Source organism: Cariama cristata, unplaced genomic scaffold (genome assembly GCF_000690535.1).
Source record: "Cariama cristata isolate BGI_N322 unplaced genomic scaffold, ASM69053v1 scaffold3254, whole genome shotgun sequence".
Lineage (NCBI taxonomy): Eukaryota > Metazoa > Chordata > Aves > Cariamiformes > Cariamidae > Cariama > Cariama cristata.
Window position 1 is genome coordinate 20,748 of NW_009614485.1, and position 1,378 is coordinate 22,125.

The window sequence follows — 1,378 nt, forward strand, 5'->3', positions numbered from 1 at the left end:
AAGTGTTGGTTCTGCTGGAAGGCCAAAATGAAAGCTCACATCTCACAGCAGAAGACTCCTTAGAGCCCTTCAGACTAAAGGACAGTCTCTCAACTAACTGCTCTGCCCCAGCCCCGCTGTACTTACCCATGTCCTCTTATACTGAGGTTAAAACAACCCAAACGGTCACAACCCAGAGAATCAGCACCACACTGGGAAACAGAAAAAGAACAACTGAATTTTTGCTATGGAAGCATTGCTTTCCAGACACACATCAGCATCCCCACCCCTTGGCTACCTTCATTCATCACAGGCTACAGACAGCAGCTCAGCTAGGACACACCAATCCTGATTTCCCCAGGAACAGAAGGTAATGCATTGATAGCAGTCCCCTCCAACCTACAGCCTCTGAAAGGGACTGACATGTGTACAGAGGTTTGCTTTCTTACCTGCAGTACTATGCAGGTGGGCTGATAGTAATCTACCACCTGGTTAATGACTGGCTGGAAGAGGTGTTTATAACCTTTGGAGAGAAAGGTAGATTTGTCATGGCTCTGGAGCAGAAGGACCAGCAAACACCTGGGTAAGGGAAAATGGCAGGGAACACCTACTTTGGTCATCAATGCCATCTCGTAGAGGTACATTGAGACAGTAGTAACGACCGCTTTCTGCGCCAACTTCATACATGTCACCTGGCCAGGGAAAGACAGGAGAGTCAACAGCTCTGAGACTTTAGAAGTGTGGAAAGGCCAGATCTGGTCTGGGTTTAGATCTCTTAACCTAGCTAGGATCCCTCTTTCTTACAAATAACTATACTTCTGCTCCTCTCTAATTGTTTTTCCATGCCCTTTCTCCCATCATTTCTCCCTGCACTTCTAATTTTATGATTTTATACTTTTATACTTCAGCAGAGCTTTCAAAGGATTCTAAAGTGAGGCCAGGTTCATGCTATAAGGGAAGATACATACCTGTACCAGGAAAGAAATAATTCCCGTATTTATGAAATGACACTGTCATGACACGGTCCGTCAAGTAGAAAGCTTCCTGCACACCATCTCCATGATGGATATCAATATCAATATACAGAACACGTGGATGATACCTATTGAACACAGGAGGAAAAACAGCCTTACTGTCCGCACCACATTCAACCTCACTATTCCCCACATGTCTCAGAATCACCTGGCGCTCTGAAAACCACCACGGACATCTACCCACCAGACCACTTGCCAAAAGAACTCACCTGTCCCACCCCAGGCATACCAAATGGTTTAGATATCAGACATCTGTATAGAGTCAAACAAGCCTCACCGCTAAAACATTTTTTCTAATGTGCTTGGAATTAGATATTAGATATTAGAATAATATCAGAATATTAGAATATTATAATATTATAATT

At 43.8% G+C, this 1,378-nt stretch overlaps 1 protein-coding gene across 1 annotated transcript in view; it reads right to left on the bottom strand.

The window, feature by feature from the left end:
- HDAC3 (histone deacetylase 3) overlaps positions 1 to 1,169 on the bottom strand; it is a gene marked incomplete at its 5' end in the record, with an annotated part of 3,322 nt that extends 2,153 nt beyond the window's left edge. The window contains 4 exons of the mRNA XM_009699420.1: positions 127 to 191; positions 429 to 502; positions 591 to 671; positions 948 to 1,169. Of these exons, the coding sequence (XP_009697722.1) occupies positions 127 to 191; positions 429 to 502; positions 591 to 671; positions 948 to 1,169 (442 nt within the window). The remainder of the gene's footprint in view (positions 1 to 126; positions 192 to 428; positions 503 to 590; positions 672 to 947) is intronic.
- Between the last annotated feature and the right edge of the window lie 209 nt (positions 1,170 to 1,378).